Raw genomic sequence first — 21,209 nt, forward strand, 5'->3', positions numbered from 1 at the left:
GACAGGAAAATGTGATAGCCGATGCTTTGTCACGGATGTGGTGAATGGAAGGATTTTGGTTGGAGGAATAAGAACGCGAAAAATGGACTATACTATTATATGCCTGTTTGCGTGGTTTTTTTTGTGAAACGTAAAAATATTTTTACTGTGTGCACTTCTTAATTGATGGTGCAAGATTAAAAATGAAACCATCTTGAAGTTGATGGTTTATTTTTTTTCTGGGGGGAGGTGTCATGCGAGAGTGCCTTTAAGAATTGGATGTTTAAGAAATGTACCTTTAAGAAATGAAACTGATCATATTACAGAAGTGATGTCACGGGGGGAGCTGAGCTCACTTCTTTTTGGGAGTTTTAGTTTCAGTTTGAAGAAAGCTTGGGTGTGGTTGTGAGCTGCATTGCTGGTGATCTCTGCCATGAAGGACCATCTCTTAATCCTTTGGTGAAATCGTAATTGTAAAAAGGTCTCAGTATTGAATATAAATCTAATGTGATTCTGTTTGAAGGATTTGTTAAGTCTTTTGAATGTGTAAAGGAACAGTTTGCAGGATTGGGTAGTGTATTATTTTCCGGGTTATCTTTGAAGTAAGGGGTATTAAGAGATCCAATGTTTATTTAAAAGGTTAATTTGAGTTCATGGAATAAACATTGTTTTGTTTTAAAAACCACGTGTCCATAATTGTAAGACTACACCTGGGGAACAAGCCGTGTGCTTCAAAAGCAACAATCCATGAAAGGTGGGGGTTGGTTGAACTCCATGATACATTTTGGGGTTCTGAAAACACCTCTCCCATAACACTGGTAACTCATCTCGTTTACCCAATCATAACAGATCCTCTGCAATAAAAAAAATGTAACATGTTTGCAGGAAGATCCTTCACAGGTCTACTTAAATATTTCAGCCGGAATAAAAAAATCCCATCCAAAATCTATTTTTTCAAATAAATTACATTTCGTTTTAATGGTCCAATTAGTGAAATCATAAAACAGCCGATCTTCGAAAGGCCTACTTGGCACTCACTGAAGACCTATGACACTCTAGTGACCTGAACTTCAATATATTTCATAGCATGTCGAGCTTACATCCTTTTGTGTGCTAACATGAGAAATGTCCCACTGAGCCTCCATGCCAGCAAGATCCCAAAATGAAGAGATTCGCCCAGAAGGAAACTCTAAACATTTTGTAGATATTCATTCATTCAGATACTTTATTCATTGAGTCTCTGTCGTTCTGTCGGTCCCAAGCTTCTCTTTCTTTATTTCTTCCTGAGATTGGCCTTGAGAAATAAACTGTTCCATCTCCTTCTCTGTCTTGGCTGAAGTTCTGCTCATGAATCAAACAATAGTCAGCTAGGATGAGAAAACAAGCCGCAATAAACAGCCCTCCTCCAGCAACATAGAATCCAATGCCATAGTCTCCTGTAATGTCCACCAGATACCCTGCAATGAAAGAGATACACAATTACTCCCACTCTGGAATAAGCCATTGTTTGTTTTACCAGGTACAACTGAAAATGTTAATTACTGATCTATTCTGATCTCAATTACAGAACTAATTCTGTTAACTACCCCTCACTATTAAAACAAAAATCTCAACAAACCTGTATTAAGGGCAGCATGATGGCGCAGTGGTTAGCATTGCTGCCTGCGGCACTGAGGACCCAGGTTCAAATCTAGGCCCTGGGTCACTGTCCGTGTGGTGTTTGCACGTTCGCCCCAGTGTCTGCATGGGTTTCACCCCCACAAAGATGTGTAGGGTAGGTGGATTGGCCACGCTAAATTGGCCCTTAATTGGAAAAAAAAGTTAAAGTAATTGGGTCGTCGAAATTTTTTTAAAAACAAACCTGTATTATTCTGTGCATGAGGGTTTGTTTACACAGTTGTTCAGGGGAATGTCATTGTGAATCAGTACTCGACTTTTAAAGCACAATGGTTTCTGCTTAGCTGTGGTTTGTTTAAATGGCTGAAATGAGCTTGCGTTTTTGACAGATATATGGGGCTGAAATCGCGGCCAGCGCCAGGGCGGAGAATCAATTTGCGTGCACGGAATCGGGACAGGCGCCGGTTCCCCGATTCTCCAGGCCCATGAAAAGCGGCGTACGCGCCACGTATCGCCTATCTGCGGACATTGCTGGAGACCCGCCCTGCCATTCTCCGCCCCCGACCAGGCAAATTCCCAACGGCCTGGATCTAACATGGCAGGCAGTTCAGGCCAGACGCCTGTCCGATTGGGGCACTATTTGGGAGGTCCAGCTCCGCGGTCGGAGTCTACCATGGAGCATGACACGGCAGCTGGAGGCCGCCGCCGTGTACATGCGCGGCCTCTGACCCAGAAGTGCAGGGGCCCATATCTGCAGCAAAAGCTGTCAGCTTCCCGACGGGTGTCTGCTAGCCCCCTGCAGGGATATGAATATGTGACCCTTTCGCGCCAGTTTTTCTGTCATGAAAGACCACAGTTTTTACAATGGTGTGGGGACATAGCCCCCAAAAAATGGAGAATCCAGCCCATGGTCTTCTGAAGTGGATGATTTTAAGCAGCCACTCAAGTGTTTATTTTGACCGATTTATGAGCTTTTCGAAGACCTCCAACTGTTATTAAAGTACATGCGAGTTCAGTGGAAACTGTGTGAAAGCGGTAAGCGGGTTTTAGGGGATATGGGGGTTTGAGGGGAGTTGGGGAGCGAGGGGTGATTGGGGGGGGGGGAGGAAAGGCATTATGGGGGATTGAGTGGGGAAAGGGAGGTGAAGGGAGGGAGGGAATCAAGTGAGATGAGAGGTTAGGGGAATGAGGGTTGGGGTAGCCTCATATTGGGTTTGCAGAACTGGATCGATGTCTCTGCGAATACAGGTGGCTATTTTAGCCGAGCCAGCTTGGTAGGCCTCTGCCTCAGGCTGTCCCGCTGGCCAGCAATTCTGCGTAGGATAAATAATCGTCATGTCAGGAACATCCTGACTCCTATCTCAAACATGAAAATCCCCCCTCATGAGTGACACAGGGCTGTCCTTTGTCTATGGGCTATTATTTTCATATTGGACCCTGATGACCAAATACATTTCCAATATATTCCTTCTGGCTGACTTGCTGACAGGTCAATGATACAGGTCCGTCCGCTGAATCTGTATTTTAATCATTAGCATTTCTCCTGACGAGGAAATACTTTTTAAAATGCAAATGCAATTTCTTAACACATTGTCATTTTGTGCTCGACACCATGAAGTGTGCACATTCCCCTTCATTGTAGCCAGACGCCAAAAAAACTCAACAGAACATAGTTCTATAAATAATTCTATTTACTGGCCAGGAATCATAGTATCATACAATTTACAGTGCAGAAGGAGGCCATTTGGCCCATCGAGTCTGCACCGGCCCTTGGAAAGAGCACCCTACCCAAGCCCACACTTTCAGCCTATCCCCGTAACCCAGTAACCCCACCTAACCTTTTTGGACACAAAGGGCAATTTAGCATGGCCAATCCACCTAACCTGCACATCTTTGGACTGCGGCAAGAAACCCGGAGGAAACCCACGCAGACAGGGGGAGAATGTGCAGACTTCACACAGACAGTGACCCAAGCCAGTAATCGAACCTGGAACCCTGAGGCTGTGAAGCACCTGTGCTAACCACTATGCTACCGTGCTGCCCACCACTCTGCTACCGTGCTGCCACGGAGGCACAGGAAGGTCAAAATGATAGCTCTCTAGTTGGTCCATTTGTACCAGGCACAGAAATGAAACTCTCACATCATACAGCAGACATTTAAAAAATTTATTTTTGGTGAAGTTTGTGTTAAAGTTTTGAATGCAAAATCTTTTGCCGTTTAGACACCAAGTGCCAACAGGGCATTACACAACCACAGAAAAACACTGAGCTGCGTTTTCCGCTCCGCGACGCCGAAATCGCGTTCGGCGACAGGGCGGAGAATCGTTTTAACGGCCATATCGGGAGCGGTGGCGGTTTTGGAATTCTCCGTCCCCTGAAAAACGGCGGCGTCTCGGAGTACACTGTGCCGATTATCCACGGTCTCTGGCAATGGCCTGAGGTCGACTCCATGATGCTGAGTCCCCAACCAGCCGGGTTCCTGATGGTGTGGGTTACGTCTGCTCACACACCATTCGTGAAATCGGCGTGGCTGCTGCGGCCTCAGTCCGGGGCCACCACAGTCGAGGGAGGGTCGATCCACAGGCAGGGGGAGGGGGCTTCATTCGGGGCTGAGGGCACTGTGGTCGGGTGGTCCGGGGCGCGCAAGCTGCGGAGGGGGGCACAACTTTAGCGGTCCAGGTCCGCGGCCCGAGTCCGCCATGAAGCATGGCGCAGCCGCTGCACGCCGCCGCCGTGCGCATGTGTGGCCTTAGAACCGTAAGTGCTGAGGATTGTATCGGCAGCTGGAGCTCTGAGCTCAAGGCCACCGATTTCCGGCTGGCGTGGGGACATGGTCTCCAAAACGGAGAATCCAGCCCACTGTTTTTGCATTCCAAATAAGGAATCCAATCACAACCTCGAATGTCCTTCTTCTGGACCAGGAAAAGCTTATCCACTTCCAATGTTAGCCATCCACATTAGCCATCAGTACTCAGCATTGTGTAAGACTGTCAGTTCAAATGAAGGGCAGCCTAGTGTAAGGAGTATATTAATCAGAGAATCATAGAATCCCTACAGTGCAGAGGAGACCATTCAGCCCATCGAGTCTGCACTGAACCACTGAAAGAGCACCCTATCTAACCACACACCCCACCCTATTCCCATAACCCAGTAACCCTACCTTACTTTTTTGGACACTAAGGGAGAATTTAGGATAGCCAATCCACCTAACCCCGTACCACTTTGGACTGGAATATTGCCGGAAATAACGTGACACAAAATACAAAGGATCAGGTGAAAGCTAGCCCCAAGAAGGTAACGCAACTGCATAATCCTCAAAGTCACACATTCTACACTGGAACAGTTGTGCCTGACTGCTGGCACAGCAAAGTCAAGATTCTGCAAGAGGATTCTGCAAGGGGAGGCAAATCCCTATCACCCTACTTAACCCCCTGTCATCATAGATTATAGAACCCGTGAAAAGTAAAGGCTATCTGACAGTTAATAATAAAGACCATTACCTGTCAGTGGTGGTCCGATAAGGCACCCAATTGTCCTGAAGAACATAATCAGCCCAAGCGCATTGTCCAGTTTCTCAACTCCCATCACATCGGTCAAAACTGTGACAATAATGGCCAACATGGTCCCGAAGAAAAAGCCACAGGTACAGCTGAAGATGACGAGAAGGGTGTAACTCTTAGCCACAGGAAAAAGCATGAGAGCGATGCTTAAAATTGTGATCAATATCGCTGTAAGGCGGACTGATTTCATAAGGCGCAAGTTGGCTAACCAACCACAGCTGAGACGCCCAATGAAATCCCCTGCTGACCAATAGGACATCAATAAAGCTGCTTGAAAATGCTCAATCCCAATGTTTTGAGCATGTGGAATTAAATAGACGGCAGGGATAAAGAATCCCGCGACAGAGAAAAACCCAAAGAAGGCCATACAAATAAACTTTGGTTGTTTCAGAAGGGGCAAATCAAAAAAATGAGCAAGGTTCTTCTTGTGATCTGGACTTGTGCGATTCAAATCTTTCCTGGAGGTTGAGGCAGATGATGGTGTAAAAGTCAGATATTTTTTCTGTGGCTGATATGGTCTCATCAGAGCTCCACAGACACAGAGGTTCAGCTGGATACCAGCAATGATCATCATTGTCTGTCGCCATGACATTTGATCGACGAGCCACTGGTAGAATGGCGTGAAGATGAAGGTGAAGACACATTCTCCACAACTGGCAATGGCGTTGGCCAGTGGCCTCCGTTCTCTGAAGTATTGGGTGACTAGACTTACTGAGGGGATCCAAGCAAATCCATTACCCAAACCTGAAGGGAAAACAGAAGTATACATTTTAAAATGTCTTACAGAATTGAAAAAGAAATGAACTCACAGGAAAATGAAAACCATGTCAAAAAGGTATAACATCAAGTTTAGAAAGAAGATTTGCCCGTAATTCATTTATGCAGAGAAATCGTACGATCCTCACATCACGGCATCCAACTGTTCCTTGAAGGACTGCATTTTTTTATTGTTCTATCCTATCCTAAGCAGAACCTGTTGATGGTCCCTTTATGAGCACAATGACCACATCATTAATTTAATTTGGACTCATGCATCATTTTCTGGGCAGAAAGCCGAGTATAGAAAATACAAATTTGGAATTAAAACGGAAATTAAGAAAACAAAGCAATGGCATGACAAGATATTGGCAATTAGTTTCAAGGAAAACCTTCATGAAGTGTTAATAATGCATAAAGATCCAGAGGATAACCAAGGAAAGATCAAAAAGGCAACTTGTATGAGGAGGAAAATATGAGCATGATTTCTCAATGAATACTTTCTGTCTGTCTTCACAAAAGGGAGGGACAACACAAGTGTGAAGGACAAGTGTTAACTCGCGAGAGGTATTAATATGATGAAAGCGGAAATATTAAGATGATTAAAATTTTTGAATGCATTTACATTGCTAGACCTGGACGAATATAGCCCAGACTGCTAAGAGAAACAGAGGAAATAGTGGAGATTCTGACCAGTATTTCCGAATCTTCACTTGCTTCACACATGGTACCAAAAGAGTGGGGGGGGGGGGGGGGGGGGGGGGCTGTTTAAAAATGGAGAAAGGGGTTCAAGCCAGACAACCGAACCTCACTGGTGGTAAAGTGGTTGGAAACAAATCTGAGGGACAGTATAGGTTGCCATTTGAAAAGTCAGCACTGATCTGTATGGGGAAGGTCATAACCGACTAACTTGATTGAATTTTTAAGCAGGTAACAAGGGTGCTGATCGAAGGTGTCATCAGCAGCGCCATCACTTAATTGGTACACAGCAATAGCCTGCTCATTGGCGTGCCATTTGGGTTCTGACAAGATCACTCAGCTCCTGACTTCATTGCAGCCTTGGTCCAAGAGTTGAAATCAAGACATGGGAGTGTAATTACCCTTGACACAAGACAGTATTTGACTAAGTGGGGCATCAAGGAGGCCCAGAAAAACTGGAGTAAATAGGAATAAGGGGGAAAGATCACTTCCAGCTGGAGTCATACCTAGCACAAAGGAAGATGGTTGTGGTTGTTGGAGGGCAATCATCTCAGTCCCAGGGCATCACTGCAGAGATTTCTCAGGGTAGCGTCCTATGCTAGAAGTGGGGGCCTTCACTGATAATTTCAGCATTCAGCACCATTCATGACTCCTCGGGTCCTGAAGTAGTCCGTGTCTATGTGCAGCAAAACCTGGATGACATACAGACTCCGACTGATAAGCAGCAAGTAAGGTTCACACCATACAAGTGCTGGGCAATGACCATTACCAACAAGATAATCTAGCCATCTTCCTTTGACATTCAACATTACAATCACTGAATCCCCCACTATCAACATCCTTGGGGGTTACCATCGACTAGAAACTGAACTAGACCAGCCATATAATATACAAGTCAAGAATGTGATGGCATACTCTCCACTTGCCTGGGTGAGTGCAGCTGCAACAACACTCAAGCAGCCGACATCATCCAGAACAAAGCAACCCACTTGACTGGTACCCTAGCTACCATCTTTAAAATTCACTCTCTCCACCACCGATGCCCAGTGATAGCAGTGTGTACCATCTACAAGATGCACTGCAGTAATTCACCAAGGTTCCTTTCATGGCATCTTACAAACCTGAGACCTACAAGCAGACAAATGGGAATATCACCACCTACAGGTGCCCTTCCAAGTCACTCACCACCCTGACTTGGAAATATATCACCGTTCATTCACTGTCACTGGGTCAAAATCCTGGAACTCAATCCCTAACATCATGTGGTTGTAACTACACTATATGGACTGCAGCGGTTCAAGAAGGCGAGTCATTACCACCTTCTCAAGGTTAATTAAGGATGGGCAATAAAAGCTGGCACAGTACACTAGCTATAGGCTAACAATTATTTTTTACTGCTCCATTTTAACCTCCCTGCTCTTCTCTTCTGTGCTTTGGCTGATAAAGAGAACATCCCATATGCCTTCTTAACCACCTTATCTATCTGTCCTGCTGCCTTCAGGGATCTTTGGACGTGCACCCTAAGGTCCCTCTGTACTTCCTAGTGTCCTACTATTCATTGTTTTATCTCTTGCCTTGTTAGTCTTCCCAAAATGCATCACCTCACACTTTTCATTGCCATTGTTCTGCCCATCTGACCAGCCCGTCTATATCGTTCTGTAATCAAAGGTTTTCCTCCTCACTCTTTACCACATCACCAATGTTCCAAGTCATCCCATTCTTGACTAGATCATCAATGTCCACTACAAACACTCTGGAGTCATGATTGGGTTTGTGTGGCCTGGAATGGGTCAAGGAGGGGGACTCGGGCCCTGGTGATCTGGCCCTGGGGCGTGGGCAGCTTGGATCCCACAGTTGGGTTGTCAGATTGGGAATTTGGAGCCAAGAATGTAACTTCAAATTAAATATCATCTAAAGGGGTTGATCCTTTTACATGGCTGTTAGCTCCCAGATTGCTGATAACAGCCAAGTTGCTCTAGATTAATTGTGGGTTGGGGCATTCTGCACCTCCCATCGGTACCAACCTCTGGGCCACTAAGCACAGTGGTTCTGGTTATACAGATTTTTCCTGATTTGTGGCCTGGTCTCTTCTGATCAATTTTAAACACTCACTGTCCACCTCTATAACCTGTGAATTTAGTAGATCAAACTTAGCACTTTACAAATTTGATTTATAGTAGGTTAGGGGGCTGTGATTTGATTTTTGTCGACAGTGGAAATTCCAGTCTGGCACCGACACCTCACTTTGGATGAATTTCCCATCACCACTGCTGGGCTAGTTGAGGTTTAAAACTTAGTCTGTTTCGTTTTGCCCACAAGTGGTTAACTCTACATAAGTTTTTAAACTGATCTTCACCTAGTGGCCTCCACAATTGTTGTTTGTTTTGGGGTATATTCCCACCGCTCCCTCCTTTGATTTTGGAATGAGTTTCTTTTGTCTGTTCCATGTCCCCCAAGTGGATGTTCAACTCCAGCTGTACTCCCCTGTGTCTCTTCAACTGAGTGGGCCACTCTTTCTTGGTCTATTTGGGAACTTTCTTAGTCCCCATTTAAGTCTGCCATGAAGCTGTCTGCTAACCAGATCACTGCCTCTGTTCCTTCATCCTTTTTAGCCTTTACAGGCCCTTCGTAGACCGCTTTTACTCCTAACAGCATGGCTTCGCCATCCTCAAACTCAAGTGGCTTTTCCTTAACCACCTCAATTCTCATGGATTCCATCCTGACCTGGTTGACTTCGACTGGCATTCATAAAATCATAGAATTTACAGTGCAGAAGGAGGCCATTTAGCCCATCGAGTTTGCACCGGCCCTTGGAAAGAGCACCCTACTTAAGCCCCACGCCTCCACCCTATCCCCGTAACCCAGAACCCTACCTAACCTTTTTGGACACTAAGGGCAATTTACAATCGCCAATCCACCTAACCTGCACATCTTTGAAATTTGGGAGGAAACACACACGGGGAGAATGTGCAGATTCCACAAAGACAGTGACCCAAGCCAAGAATCGAACTTGGGACCCTGGAGCTGTGAAGCAACTGTGCTAACCACGTGCTGCCCCAATTACTTTGGGCTTTGCTCAAGTGGCTTCCCCCAGCCACTTCAACACTGTCCCCCCCCCAGATGGCTTCTGAACCCCTCTCACTTCCCTGCAACTCGGCAGATCCCTCCTGGTTTTCTCCAGCCTTTTCAGTCTCTCCGGATAGTCCCCATCAATTCGGCAATATTATCCTCCAGTCTGCCTTGGCTGCTTCTATCTCCCTACGCAGTTCACATAGTCCTATCTCCCTGTCTTGCTGTCTTCTTTGAAAGCTTCCCGTCGCATTTTCTTCTCCCTCCGTCCCATTTTCTGGTTTAAAGTAAAGACACCTAAAACAACATTCCAGCCACAAATTCACCAAACATTTGTACAGCTTGGCATGTCTTGTAATCTATCCACCTGAAGTTAAAATCGATTGAACTTGTGTCTTAAAGAACGAGTTTCATTTAATTTTGTTGAGCTATACTAGCAGTCGTCTAAAATACCTTGCAGTACATCTTTCAAGGATTAACTGGAGTGACTAACTTGTCTATATTTGCTGCACATCGTGCTACTCAGAAGTTAATGAGGTCAGATAAACGGAGAGAAACAAGACTTCAATCCACTCAACTCAGCCATACTTAAAATGCTACTCACAAGGGTGGCCTGTGGCGCAGTGGTTAGCACTGGGACTGTGGCATTGAGGACCCGGGTTCGAATCCCGGCCGTGGTCACTGTCCGTGTGGCGTTTGCACATTCTCCCCGTGTCTGCATGGGTTTCATCCCCCAACCCAAAGATGTGCAGTTTAGGTGGATTGGCCACCCTAAATTGCCTCTTAATTGGAAAAAATAATTGGTTACTCTAAATTTATTTTTAAAAAATGTTACTCACCAAGATCATTGGAGTATTAACTAATAATCCACTTGAAATTAAATCCTCCTCGCTGCCGGAGGAGGTGGTGGAAGCAGGGATGATAGTGACTGTTAAGGGGCATCTTGACAAATACATGAATAGGATGGGAATAGAGGGATACGGACCCTGGAAGTGCAGAAGATTTTAGTTTAGACGGGCAGCATGGTCGGCACAGGTTTGGAGGGCCGAAGGGCCTGTTCCTGTGCTGCACTTTTCTTTGTTTCTTTATAAACTTTAATTATTACATTCTATAAAATATAGTACTACAATGTTATTACGAATCTGTAGATCAAGGGTTCAGATAACCACTAGATCACGGAAAGTTTAAATTGACTGCTTCCCAACAGTCGTCTGAACGATTCCATCGACAGAATTTCACTGTCCACTTATGTAGTCACTGGTGTAACGTTAACTCACTCATTTACCTATGAGAAAACCTGTTGTGAGATACATTGCCAACAAACTGAAGCCGAAGGATCCAAGCAGCAGTCCCAGCGAGGACAGTATCCCACCGGTGATGATGATAACTCGGTGAGACAGCAGGAGGCTGAGAGCACTGGCAATCGGAGCTGCAGGAACAACAATGACACAATTAAATAGAAATGTCTTCTTACCAGGTCTACAAAGCAATATTGATTGATATTAGAATATAATAACAACAAAGTTTAACATAACCCACAAGCAACTTGACTGAAGCCCCCTTCTGACTGTGGACAACATCCCCTCCCCCGCTGTGAAGTTTCAGTGGCCACTGGACTTCCCCTCAACACCCCCTTCGCGACTCCCCAGGTCGTCCCTACCCTCCCTGCCCTGGCACCACTTAAACTTACTTTTGAGTACCCAACTCTTTTTTTTCCCAATTAAGGGGCAATTTAGCCTGGCCAATCCACCTGCCCTGCACATCTTTAGGTTGTGGGGGCAAGACCCATGCAGACATGGGGAGAATGTCCACAAACTCCACATGGACAGTCACCCGGTAATGCAATCGAACCCGGACCTCGGTGCTGTGATGCAGCAGTGCTAACCACTGCGCCACCCTCACTTGGAATTTACTTTGTCCTCCAGTCCCGGGACTTAGGCTGAGGCACGTTGATGCATTTACTGCTGCTCTTATTGCTGTGGGGCTGGGGAGCTGCTGGTAAATCAGAGTGCCTGCCAAAGTCTCAAGGGCAGGACGTCCTCCTGTGAGGAGCGGATGTCCCCCACTGGAGCCACTTAATGTTTATTCAAACGTGAAATAATTGCGGGGCAGTCAGAGTCTCAGGTGTGTGCTTCCCACCGACATTTAGCCTGGTGGGAAGGGGGATCATCCGATAAATCCAGACCCTAGCCTTAGGTGTGCCTGGCACAATTTCAAAATCTGCAGATGATACAAAACTTAAATAGTGAACTATGAGTAGGATGGTGATAGACGTCAAGAGGACATGGACAGGCTGGTGGAACAGGCAGACAGTGTGAGGTGATATATCTTGGCAGGGAAACCAATATAAAATAAAGAATACCATTCTAAGGGGGTTTGGGAATGGAGAGACCCAGGAGTGTTATGTGCACAAATTGTGAAAGTGGCAGGGCAAGTTAAGAAAGTGGCTAATGAGGCATACGGATCGGAAGAAGGGGTATGGTGTATAAAAGCAAAATACTGCAGATGCTGGAAATCTGAAATCACAAACAGAAAAGTGCTGGAAAACATAAGCAAGTCCTGCAGAATCTGTGGAGAGAGAAAGAGTTAACGTTTTGAGTCTGAATGACACTTAAGTCAGGAGGACCCGAACCGCTAACTGTTTCTCTCTCCACAGATGCTGCCAGTCCTGCGGAGTTCTTCCAGCACCTTTCTGAGGTTATGCCGAACCTGCTTTGACCTTAAAAGGATCAGTGTGTCCAGTTCTGGGCTCCACACTCCAAGAAGGATGTCAGCACACTGGAGAGGGTGCAGACAAGATTCACAAGAATGGCTTCCGGGATGAAGGACTTTATTTATGAGGACAGATTAACAAAGCTGGGCTGTTCACCTTTGAGAAGAGAACGTTGAAAGGAGATTTTATAGCGGCGTTCAAAATCATGTGGGATCTGGACAAGAGTAAATAAGGAGAAAGCATTCTCATTCGTGGAAGGTCAAGAAGCAGAGGACACCAATTTTAAAAACTTTGAAACAGATACTACGCATTTCTACACTGTGAACGGTTAAGACCTGGAATGCGCTGCCCAAGTCTCTTGTGGACACAGATTCAAAAACAGAATTGGAGAATTATCCAAGGAGAGATTTGCAGGGAAGGAGGGGGAAAAGGAGTGGGACTAGTTGAGTTTCGCTCATTGAGAGCTGGCACCAAAACAATGGCCAAATGCTTCTGTTTTGTAACCGTTCTATGATTAATGAAATGTGGGTGGCCCAGGGGGGGTGAAGATTATATTTGAAAAGTGATTTTACCAAGATCAGTGAGTGATACTTACAAACCACATGAAACACAGCAACGGTAATCGAAGTGATCCAGGAAACCTTAAAGGCGAGTTCATCAAAGTACTTCTGGATGTCAAGGAAAAATATCCCAAATATTTTCACAAAGGAAGTTGACAGCCCTGTTATAACGAAGCACGATGCTAATATAACCCAACCGTATCCACCGTCTGTGTATTTCGGACTGCGGGTGCTGTTACTGGGCTCCTCAGCAGCAGAATCAGCAGCTCCAGGTTCCTTTGACATTGCAGTTTCCTTTGAATCTAATAAATAAAAACATTTGTACGGCAATCATTCACTTCTGTGGAGTTTGACTTTGATGCAGCTTCACCCAAGACATATTTCTCTGCGAGATGCTGACAGACCTGCTGTTCATATTATCTGAGGTTTTTCTGTTTTTTAACACTTGTTGCTTTTGTTTTTATGTAAACTTAGTATCCACTCTGAATTTCCATGATGTAAATTTCATCATTGTACCATTCACCTGATAAGAGGTTTCTGGGATGGGTTAGTTTAAATACTTCTGCTGCCGCTCTGGTAGAAATCAAGTGCAGAAAGTGCATTCACTAAAGGACCCCACCAACCCCACCTCCCAGCACTTTACCCTTTTTCCGTGCAACAATGGTGTCAATCCTGGCTTGGTTCACTGTCTGTGAGAAATCTGCACATTCTCCCCGTGTGTGCGTGGGTTTCCTCCGCGTTCTCTGGTTTCCTCCCACAGTCCAAAGATGCGCAGGTTAGGTGGATTGGCCATGCTGAATTGCCCTTAGTGTCCAAAAAGGGTAGGTGGGGTTATGGAGATCGGACGGAGGTGTGGGGCTTAAGTGGGGTGCTCTTTCCAAGAGCCGGTGCAGACCTGGTGGGCCGAATGGCCTCCTTCTCCACTTTATATTCTATGTTCTATGTTTAAAAGCATGATTCAGATGCCCAGCAGCAGAACATTGCCCAACAACAAGGTATGCAGAAAGCAAGTGGTTTCACAGATAATTTCCACCAGTTCACCCAATAGCATCTCCCTATTTCAGTTCAGATTGGCACTAGCACCCCCAGATTGGTGCCAGCTACCCCCACCAGACACCAGGCTAGGGCAGCAGGCAGAAAAGCTTAACTGATGACTCTGATGAAGGCCTCCTTTAAGAGGTACAAGTCAGGAGTGTCACACTCTTGGAAGGTGTTCACCAATCCAGTCTGCATGAACCGTTTGTAACTCATTCAAACACAGGACTGATAGTAGAAAGGATTGAGAACTCTTCACAAGGACAGGCAGGGTGGTCATGCACCCTAACATTTTCCTGACCCACTCTGTATGCAGGGCATAGGAGTGCATTTAGTTCAGGCATGTTCAAAGTCGGGGTTGGGACCTGCGGGTGGGTGTCGAGAGGGTCACGGAGCCGCCCATATTTTTTTTGTATGGTCGCGGCCGTCATTTTGAAGGCTGCTCGCAGCTGGCAATGTTAAAAGCCGGCATCTGCGGCTTTTGCGCGTGAATTTGCGCAATCGGAGACGCAAAAAAATTCAATGTAATCTTCCTGCCTGAGGTCATGCCCTCCCCGAACGTCGGTTGGAGTGAGATCGTGAGGACCAAGCAGGCTCACCTCTCGCATTAAAGGTAAGAGAAAATGGTAGGTTGTGAAGGTCGGCCTGCGTGGGTTGCAAAGGTCGGCTGGCATGGCTCGCGAAGGTTGGCCGGTTAGTAAAACTGGGTCCCCAGAAAAAAAGTTTGAAAAACACTGATTTAGATCATTCAGTCCTTCCAGCCTGTTCTGCAATTCAATGAGATCATATCTGATCTGTATCCCAATTCCATCCATTCAGCTTTGCTCCATAGCCCTCAACTAGTAAATGATTTACTGAACTGAAATTTATTGTGTGAGGTCAGGGGCCTCACGGTAGCATGGTGGTTAGCATCAATGCTTCACAGCTCCAGGGTCCCAGGTTCGATTCCCGGCTGGGTCACTGTCTGTGTGGAGTCTGCACGTCCTCCCCGTGTGTGCGTGGGTTTCCTCCGGGTGCTCCGGTTTCCTCCCACAGTCCAAAGATGTGCGGGTTAGGTGGATTGGCCATGCTAAATTGCCCGTAGTGTAAGGTTAATGCGGGGATTGTTGGGTTACGGGTATACGGGTTACGTGGGTTTAAGTAGGGTGATCATTGCTCGGCACAACATCGAGGGCCGAAGGGCCTGTTCTGTGCTGTACTGTTCTATGTTCTAGGTGATTTCCAGACTACTACCACCCTTTATGCAAAGCTAAGTTTCCTGATTTCAAGATCATGCCCCTCGTCTAGAATTCCCACTAGCAACAAAAGGTTCCTCACGTCTACACCCTATCAATTCCTTACAAAATACTAAAAATAAAATCACCATCAAAGCACTGGTGCTGACAATTGTGTGATGTAATTCGAATGCAGGCAGTAAATGACATTTTTGTTGTCGTGTTTTTCCTTAGAAATACGCAAAGCACTTGTCCATTACTTGGTGATAATTGTAATCCTTTAGACTGTTACAAAATAATCTAAACGAGCAAGTAAGTCAAAACTGGAGAAACTGATAGCACAAAACTAATTTCCAGCATTTACACTCAAACAACAATGAATACAGTTACCGTTCACTCCCCCAGTTGCTTCTTGTGGAACGAGCCGCTTAGTCAGGGAGTTGTGTAATGGGGCATAGGGAGGAAATTGGAGATATTCTTCCCAGGTTAATCATTACAACGATATGCAGAAATACATGAACCACATCAGCAGTAAACCCCACCTTCTAAAACCATAACAGTACTTCCCAAACGCACTGAGCAGCATGTCTAAAATGCATTTACTTCTAATCAATGTAGTGTCGTATCAGTTCACCTGTTGTTCCCGTCATTTAAGTTGAACGGTTTCAATAGCTAACCAAGTCTTTGCTGATTAAATGACTAAGTCTGATTCAAGCAAAATGATTTCTATGAAAGAAAGAAAGATTGACTTTACTGAGTCTTTCGTCACTAGAAATTATTCAATCCATACAGGGCAGAAAGGTGCCATTTGGCCCATTGAGTCTGCACCAGCCCCCGCATCCGACCCAGGCCCAATCCCCCACCCCTATCCCTGTAACTCCACCAAACTTTGGGGTAATTTTAGCATGGCCAATTCACCCAGCCTGGGCATCTTTGGCCTGGGAAAGGAAACCAGAGCACCCAGAGGAAACCCACCCAGACAAAGGGAGAAGGTACAAATTCCACACAGTTACCCAAGGTCAGGATTTAAACCTGGGTCCCTGGTGCTGTGAGGCAGTAGTACTAACCACTGTGCCACCGTGCTGACGATTAGGGCCACCTCACACCATTTTACAGGCAATTAAATATTCTTTCAAAGTGTAATCACTATCCGAATGCAAGAAACCCAGCAGCCATGTTCGTTTAGGGATAATCACTGGCAGGTATGCGGTGGTGGGGGCAAGAGAAACTTCCCTGCTTTTGTTTAAGTAATGCCATGGAATCAGTTACATCCACACGAGACTGCAGACTTGCTTTAATGCCTCATGTAAAAGATAGTGGGCGGGAATAGATAGCCAGCCAATGAAATTTCCCATTGTGGGCACCCCCACGGCATTGGGAAGTCCGCGGGTGTGAATGTGCTGCCAGCGAAACGGAGGATCCCGCTGACGGAGAATCCAGCTTGGTATCTCTGACTACAGCACTCATCAGTATCTCGAGTGTCAGCCTCAATTCTGGCTCAGGGGCGAGAGTTGGCTTTGTCAGTATTACCAGGGCAAACAGTGAAATCCTCAAAAATTACATCCAAATGTTTGTTGGGTAAATAGGAAACTCCCTATACAGCAAGTGGCTCTGTTCAGAGTCCACTAATAACTGATGAATCTCTTCTTTTTTTTTTATTAAAAGTATTTTTATTGGAATTTTAACACAATATCAAAATTTACATAACACATAAATTTTAAAAACAGAACAAGAACAACAAGCACATCAATAACATATATATCACAGGTTGTCCCCGCATCTGTGACCATAGTTTTCATAATCACATTTCCTTATTTACAATGGTGTACATAGTTACAAAGGGAACCTTTTATTTACATTCAAAGGTCACTAATGCAGGACTTCCTACCACCAAAATATTTTTTTTATATAAATCTTTTATTGGTGTTTCCCATATTCACAAGCAGTTGTATACATACACACACACATCACATTTTTCTCGCCCGCACTAATATCCTTTATTATTCAGAGCGGTTCAGTTTGTCCTTCGTTTAACTGACCCTACATGCATTTTGTGCCCTTTGGATCGGTCTATGGGGCGCGATTTTCTGCTCCCCACGCCGGGTGGGAGAATCGCGGGAGGGCCGGGCGACTCATGACACGCCTCCCTGGCACCCCCGTGATTTTCCCAACCCCCGCTCGGAGAATCGGCGGTTGCCGTTTTTCACGGCGACCGCCGATTCTCCGGCCCGGATGGGCCGAGCGGCCTGACGTCCCGACCTGTTCACGCCGGCGGCAACCACACCTGGTCACTGCCGTCGTGAACATGGCCCAAAGGTTCGTTTGTGGCTTGTGGGGGGCGGAGAGGGGAGTGAGCACCACGGCCGTGCTCTGGAGGGGACTGGCCCACGATCGGTACCCACCGATCGTCAGGCCGGCGTCTCCAAGGGACGCACTCTTTCCCCTCCGCCGCCCCGCAAGATCAAGCCGCCACATCTTGCGGGGCAGCGGAGGGGAAGACGGCAACCACGCATGCGTGGGTTGGAGCCGGCCAACCTGCGCATGCTCGGCTGATGTCACTTAGGCGCCGCCGTCGCGTCATTCTCGGCGCGCCGCCTTGACGCAAACGTCAAGGCCCGACGGCCGAGATATACGGAATGCCGCTCCTAGCCCCTGGGGGGGAGGGGGGGGGGGTGAATAGGGAGCGAGGAGCGGCCTCCGAGGCCGTCGTGAAACTCGGCCGAGTTCATGACGGCCTTCCCGATGCAACGAGTGAGCGGAGAATTCCACCCACGGTTCCTCCCCCTTCCCTATTCCCCCTCTCCCCGGCTTCGGCTGAGGTTTTCTTTTATTTTCCAGACAGACTGGAGAAAAAAAAAAGAAAAAAAAAAATGGGGAGTAGCTCCCCCCCTAATTTTCCGTGGTTTCCCCACCTTCCTTCCGCCTCTTCCCCCCCTACCCCCAGGGTTCCGCAGTCTTTTGGTACCTCATCTATCTTGATTTTTTAAACATTTCTTACTTGGTTACTGTGGTGAATGTGATTCACACTATATATAGTTGCCAATATCACTCCATGTATATATATTCGTTATCTACCCATTGTAAGTGCAGTTGCACTATCCAACCACCAGGGGGAGTCGCTCTGGGAGTACGCGAGAGTTTGTACTGGGCTCCTCTCTTGGCTCCGCCCAGGACTCCTCCCCCTGGAACCGATGTATAAAGATCAGTGCTTTAGAGCCAGCCTGCCAGTTCACCTGAAGTTCAACGACGAATAGGCTGGCTCTATTGTAAGTGTATTAAAGCCTCTGTTCAGATCCAACTACACGTGTTCGATGAATTGATGGTTCCATCAATTTAATACACTTAAGAAGCTGCCGAAGTAAAGCATGGAATCCGCTCCAAAACCAGGACGTCTAGAACACGATCCGCAGGATGCAGAGGCGAAAGAAACCTTCTGCCACTGGCTGAAATGTTTTAAGGCCTACCTGGCCAAAATCAGCACTGCTGAAACTACGGAGGAACAAAAGCTCAGCCTACTGCACGTGAGGGTAAGCCACAGAATTTCTACACAATTAAATCCAGCCGGTTCCTACACCGCTGCGCTGGCGATTTTGGACAAAATGTATATTAGGCCCATGAACAAGGTCTTTGCCCGCCATGTGTTCACGATTTGCCGACAACGGGCTACTGAAACTTTAGCTGAATTTACACGCGAGTTGAACAATCTCTCAAATGACTGCAATTACCAGGCCGTAACCACAGCCGAACATAGGGAGCTTGCTGTGCAGGAGGTTTTTGTAGCGGGCCTTCGATCTAGCTATGTACGCCAGAGACTATTAGAAAATGGGGCCCAGGGCTTAGAGACTACCGTAGAGGCTGCTATCACGATGGAAGTTTCCATCCGCAGCCTCAACTCGTCTCCCGTAGACCCCGCTAACCCCGCATGGGCCCCCGACCTGAGGACCCCCCCAAGCCTGTGCCGCAAGGCCCCCCAGCTCTCGCGCTGCCACAGCCGGTCCTACTGTCCCAGTCAACTACTCAAACTATCCAGCTGCTCCAGCTAATTTCTCAGCTCCCCCAGCCAGCTACTCAGCTTGCCAAACCAGTTATTCAACTGCTCCAGCCTGCCACTATTCAGCTCCCCAAACCAGTTATTCAACTGCTCCAGCCTCCCACTTCGGTGGACAAAGCCAGCACCCGCGGCAGCACTGCTCAGCCCAATCCGCGACCTGCAGCAGCTGCGGGAAGAAAGGCCACTATGCTAAAGTGTGCCTCGGCAGAAGGGCCCCAGCCCTCAACACCCCAACAGTCCAAAAACATCGCCCCCAGCATCAGCAGGCCCGCAGGGCCCGAAACGCTGTGGTCTACGCTCAGGCTCCGCCCCCTCCCGCCACGTGCGATCCATGGGGGCCGCCATCTTGGCAAACCTCCACCATGCGGCCGGCCTCGTGCGATTCATGGGGGCCGCCATCTTGGACGCCATCTTCATCACCGCCCTCCACGTGCGATCCACAGGCCCTAGCTGCATCCCCAGACTCAAACAGCTCATCGGAGGAGTACGACCTCCCCGGGCAGTCACCACATGGCCCGCAACTCAGCGCAGTGTTCCTGCATCAAGCTCGCCAGAACGCAGCAGCATCTACTCGACAGGACACCCGATCGGAAGAATTCGACACCCCCGGGCACCCACCACGCGGCCCGCAACTCAACACGGTCACCCTCGACCAATCTCGCCCCAAGCATCTGAGAAATTCGATGACGGAGGTCCAGATCAACGGGTACAACACGTCGTGCATCTTCGACTCCGGGAACACAGAGAGCTTCATACACCCAGAGCTGGTAAGATGCTGTTCCCTCCCTATTTATCCCATCAACCAAACTATCGCCCTCGCTTCGGGCTCCCATTCCATCCAAATCCAAGGCCGCACTATAGCAATGCTAACGTTTCGAGGCGCTAGCTATTCCAAATTTAAACTGTATGTCTTGCCCGACCTCTGCGCGCCACTCCTCTTAGGCCTGGATTTCCAATGTAATCTCAAGAGTCTCACCCTCAGCTTCGGCGGGCCCCTGCCCGCACTCACTATCTGCAGCCTCGACACGCTGCGCATCGCCCCCCACTCCTCTCTTCGCCAACCTCACCCCGGATTGCAAACCGGTAGCCACCCGCAGCAGGCGGCACAGCCTGCAGGATAGGGTATTTATCAGAACGGAGCTCCGAAGGCTGCTCAGTGAGGGGATCATAGAGGCCAGTAACAGTCCCTGGAGAGCTCAGGTGGTGATCGTCATGACCGGGGGAAAATTCCGCATGGTCGTCGATTATAGCCAGACCATCAATCGCTTTACGCTCCTAGACGCGTATTCCCTCCCCAGAATCGCAGACATGGTAAACCAGATCGCCCAATATCAGGTATTTTCCACGGTGGATCTGAAGTCTGTATACCACCAGCTCCCAATCTGCCCGGAGGACTGCCACTACACGGCGTTCGATGCCGATGGCCGCCTCTTCCATTTCCTCCGGGTTCCCCTCGGCGTCACTAACAGGTTTTCGGTGTTCCAACGATCAATGGACCGAATGGTAGACCAGTACGGGCTGCGGGCCACGTTTCCGTATCTGGATAATGTTACTATCTGCGGCCATGACCAGCAGGACCACGTCGCCAACCTCCACCGTTTTCTCCAGACGGCCCAAAAATTAAACCTTACATATAACAAGGAGAAATGCGTGTTCCGCACAAACAGACTAGCCATCCTCGGCTACGTCGTGGAGAACGGAGTCTTGGGCCCAGACCCGGACCGCATGCTCTTCAAACTCTTAGAACTCCCCCTCCCCCATGGCCCCAAGGCCCTCAAACGGTGCTTGGGGCTCTTTTCGTACTACGCCCAGTGGGTCGCCCAATATGCGGACAAAGTCCGCCCACTCTTCAAGGCCACACTATTTCCCCTGTCTGCTGAGGCGCGCCAAGCCTTCAGCTGCATCAGGGACGACATCGCCAAAGCAGCCATGCGGGCGGTGGATGAATCCACTCCC

At 47.6% G+C, this 21,209-nt stretch overlaps 1 protein-coding gene across 3 annotated transcripts in view; it reads right to left on the reverse strand.

The window, feature by feature from the left end:
* Positions 1-926: 926 nt before the first annotated feature.
* LOC119964494 (monocarboxylate transporter 13-like) overlaps positions 927-21,209 on the reverse strand; it is a 64,378-nt gene continuing 44,095 nt past the window's right edge. For 2 of the 3 annotated variants that reach the window (XM_038794053.1, XM_038794052.1), the window contains 4 exons: positions 12,989-13,255; positions 10,966-11,109; positions 5,097-5,900; positions 927-1,436 (listed from right to left, as the gene is read on the reverse strand). In XM_038794053.1, the coding sequence (XP_038649981.1) occupies positions 1,192-1,436; positions 5,097-5,900; positions 10,966-11,109; positions 12,989-13,255 (1,460 nt within the window). In that variant the 3' untranslated portion in view covers positions 927-1,191. Of the gene's footprint in view, positions 1,437-5,096; positions 5,901-10,965; positions 11,110-12,988; positions 13,256-15,592; positions 15,643-21,209 lie in introns of those variants that run through there. The other variant, XM_038794054.1, reaches the window with a different exon arrangement.

This window comes from Scyliorhinus canicula, chromosome 4 (genome assembly GCF_902713615.1).
Source record: "Scyliorhinus canicula chromosome 4, sScyCan1.1, whole genome shotgun sequence".
NCBI classification, from domain to species: domain Eukaryota; kingdom Metazoa; phylum Chordata; class Chondrichthyes; order Carcharhiniformes; family Scyliorhinidae; genus Scyliorhinus; species Scyliorhinus canicula.